Below are 3723 nucleotides of genomic sequence, written 5' to 3'. Positions count from 1 at the left end.
GATAGAAAAATAAATTCCAAATTTTTTGTAAATAATATTGATGAAATTTAAAGATTTATTAATAATTCAACTTTTTTAATTAGATAATATTTATTTGGATAGTGGGCGAATAATTTTTTTTTCTAATTCTATTAGTTTTGTTCGCATAATAATGTACAAAAAGTCTACTAAGAATTTTATGATTTTCTGCGTTGCATTCTCGGCAAATTTGGTGTTGCAAATAAAGTTATACAATAATTGAATGATTTCGAATCGAGCAAATCAGTGTCTTTACATGTCACTCTACAACTACTTGTTCCTAATAAAATTCTAATGCAACCGCTTTCGAACATTGAATTGCAAGTACGAATATAAATACAAATACAAACACAAAAACATAGAAATAAGTAGAGCAAAGAGAAAGCGGAAGTAAGTTAGCGCAAAATATCGAATTGAACAAGTTTTTTACAAAGAGACACACATACAATAAACAAATACATATACATTTAAATAAACATACAAATAAAGASACAAATAGAAAATAGTAAAAGCAACTGTATTGAATTTTATTTTATTTTTGCACACATAAATACATACAAAAGACGAAAGAAGACATATGGGGAGTGGTAAGAGAAAAGTTGTAGAARCACTAAAAGCAAATAAGGTGGGGAGAAAGAATGAAAAGTGTGTAAAGCAGTAGAAAAGTTTCAACTAAATCTACTACAACTACAACTAAAACAAAGATTTGCAAAGTAAATATAGTAGTAAATACAACGCACACACATATACATACAAATTACATAGTTATCAAATAGAGAGTAGAGTAGAGTAGAGTATAAAACAAATTTTGCAGACTATAGTTTATTAAGTATAGATTTAGGTATTTTGCTCGTACCATTGAGGCTGGGTTGTGCGTACTGTATGAAACCCTCGGAGATGTAATGGTGTTGACTGCTCGTTGTGCTGGCGCTGCAGCGCGGCCCCAGCGTCGAGGGCAGCACGCGTGCGGCGCGTATGTCGGCGGAGCGTGTACTGGCCAGCGCCTCTTCGTCGTTCAGCGCGTCCTCCTCGATGTACATGGACGGCACATCACTGCGGGCGGGTCTGAAAGGAAACCAAAATATAGATACATATATATTAGTTCGCTGATAGATAGACGCTTTCTTTAAGTAGCAAAGAAAGTMAATTTTTGTGAGTACATAAATTGTRTTGTTGGAAYTTAAGTTAWATTAATGAAAAATGTAGGTGGCAKTCATAGTAGAGCTCTTAGTATTCGAATAACCGAGGACATTTTTCGAATAATAGTATTTGGCCTTCAGTATCCGAATAATCGTAAGTAGTTGACTATTCGATTAATTGCTCATTTTCGACTATCCGGTTAACCATTTGTTATCGACTATTCGAATAGTAAGTGTTCAACTTCTACAAACCTAACTACCGAATTTTCTTAAACAATTCATTCTTCAGGATGATGAACCCATCTCTCGGTCGTAGATAGAGTAATTCGGCACCGAATAAATTTCGTCTGGTTTTACAACAAATTGCTGTGAAATCAAATATAAGGCTTCRTTTTATAGCACTTGCTTTTAATTTGACTTCTGAACCATCTGCTAATATTCACTGCTCATAATCATTAGCATAATTCTTTACAACGCTTATGATAAAGAATCGAGGTAACAGATTCTTCATCGTATCAGTATTGACTATTGACTCTCTGACTACTCACGAGCCGCACTAAGCATTCATTTTTTCTGAGAACATCAGTTCTTTTTCAGTACGAARAAATATAGAAACACCCTAAAAGACCATAAAAAAAGTCGTAAGCTATCGTTCTCAAGAATTTATGATTAAGAAAAGATCATATTTGACTTCGATCAACTTCAGCCAGCAAATAAGTTATAAGTTTGTTAAACCACGGATCATTATCGTACCAAAACTCATTCAACCCATAATTGCTTGGGTTTGATGAGACCAAATAGCGTGAATAGATTGGCCCACAGTATCAGTGTCTTAACCGATTTCAGTTTCCAAACTTGAAGAATTGTTTAAGAAGTTAGTGAGCTTCACTTTGTCTTATATATGTTTGAGTAATTAAAGTAAATTTTACAAATTAATTGAATCATACTAATTTCTTTAGCTCCTGATCAGGTTCTGTTATCATTCATACTAATGTGATCAAATTGAAAGGCGAATTTAGTCCATTTCATCTCCTTCAAAGTAATCGTCTACCGCTGCAATAAATTTATACCAACGAATTTTAAAATCATCATAGCACTTGGAAAAATCCTCCGTCGTGCTAGCCATCAGAGCCTTTTTCGATTCAGTTTTTATATCCACAACTAGGTGAAAACGGCCCTCGGAGCGGTCATGTGAATTTGCCGAAAGTCATGTGAAATCAGGCGAATGCGGTGGTTGCGGCACGATATGAGTTGAAAATTTGACGAAACAATCACGAATAACCAATGCGGTATGAGTTGGTGCATTATCGCACTTCTTTGTTCAATAAATTCAGACATAGTAAAAACCGAAGAATTTAGAGCGTCACTAACAGTAAGTGCTACAAAATCGCAGAAAACCGAAACAGTAGTATATATGTAATTGCTAAAAAGGTCACCAAAAAATRGTGTTTCGCGGTTGAGATGTCTATCTTAAATTGAGATGTGTAATGAGATTATACGTGGTTCAAGTAGTCAATCTGTGGTTTGAGGCTTCGCTAAATATTTTTCCCATTTTGCATAACTTTAGGTGATAGCTTTATTGTTTTTGCGAAAATTTTATTTATTGATTTTGCGAAAAAAATAAAAGACATTATCTACATGAATCCTATTAAAATGGGTATGACTTTTCCTGAAAAAAAAAATTTTTTGACACAGATTAGTAAACAAACATGGCATACCTATTGATAGATGCTCTACAACCAAATGAACAAGAAGCTAAAATATTTACAAATTATCGAACAACGATATTATTAAACCTTCTTTCATACAGAATTACTTCCATACAGGTAACATAAAATATATATCTGTAGCTCAGAGAAAAGCAAAAATTATTTTGTAGAGCTTAGCATCGCCGCACTAGTAATCTTACTCGCTGTAAGTGTAGAATTTTGTAATTTGATTAAAGCTGTTCCTTGGAAAAGAGCAGCAAAATTATGAAATTTAAACTTCAGTTATAAAACCAAAGCCACTGCACCATCAGCGTATAATAAAAATAAATCCACCACAGTGGCTTTATTTGCGAARATTTTGTAACTCAATCGCCAAACAATGCACACAGTCGATTTTTAAGCGAGTTTTTGTTGTCGGTTATGYTGGTTATGTTGTTATTACCGTTGTATTATGTAACCGAAAACAATGCGCAGTAATATCTTAAATAAAGCAGAAATATTTGTATAAATTACTTGCGCATTTATGACCGCATCGTTAAAGTGAAATAAAAAATTTAATAAATAAACAAAAACAAAAGCAAAACGGTGCAACAAACAGCGCGATATTCATATTTTTAGAGACGCATGCAGTAACGAACAAAAATGTATATTGGAAAAATGCATGTGCGTGCGATACGCTGTTCATCGRTAGCGGCGCATTGTGATTTAAATTCATTGACTGTTCCAACAGCAATCGTGAGTTATTTTTTAAATTTTTTTTACGCGTTAAGTTTTATTTATTTCCTCTTTCGGAATTATTTAAATTCATTGCTATTATTGTTGAAAGCGGAGCCACTTGAAAAATATTGCATACTTTT

The 3723-nt window shown here is 33.3% G+C and overlaps 1 protein-coding gene across 1 annotated transcript in view; it reads right to left on the bottom strand.

The window, feature by feature from the left end:
• LOC108975216 overlaps nucleotides 1-3723 on the bottom strand; it is a gene marked incomplete at its 5' end in the record, with an annotated part of 66920 nt that overhangs the window by 17359 nt on the left and 45838 nt on the right. The window contains one exon of the mRNA XM_018943564.1: nucleotides 875-1083. Within this exon, the coding sequence (XP_018799109.1) occupies nucleotides 875-1083 (209 nt within the window). The remainder of the gene's footprint in view (nucleotides 1-874; nucleotides 1084-3723) is intronic.

Source organism: Bactrocera latifrons, unplaced genomic scaffold, assembly GCF_001853355.1.
Source record: "Bactrocera latifrons isolate USDA-ARS-PBARC rearing strain unplaced genomic scaffold, ASM185335v1 scaffold_63, whole genome shotgun sequence".
NCBI classification, from domain to species: Eukaryota; Metazoa; Arthropoda; class Insecta; order Diptera; family Tephritidae; genus Bactrocera; species Bactrocera latifrons.
This window is presented reverse-complemented; position numbering and strand designations above follow the sequence as displayed.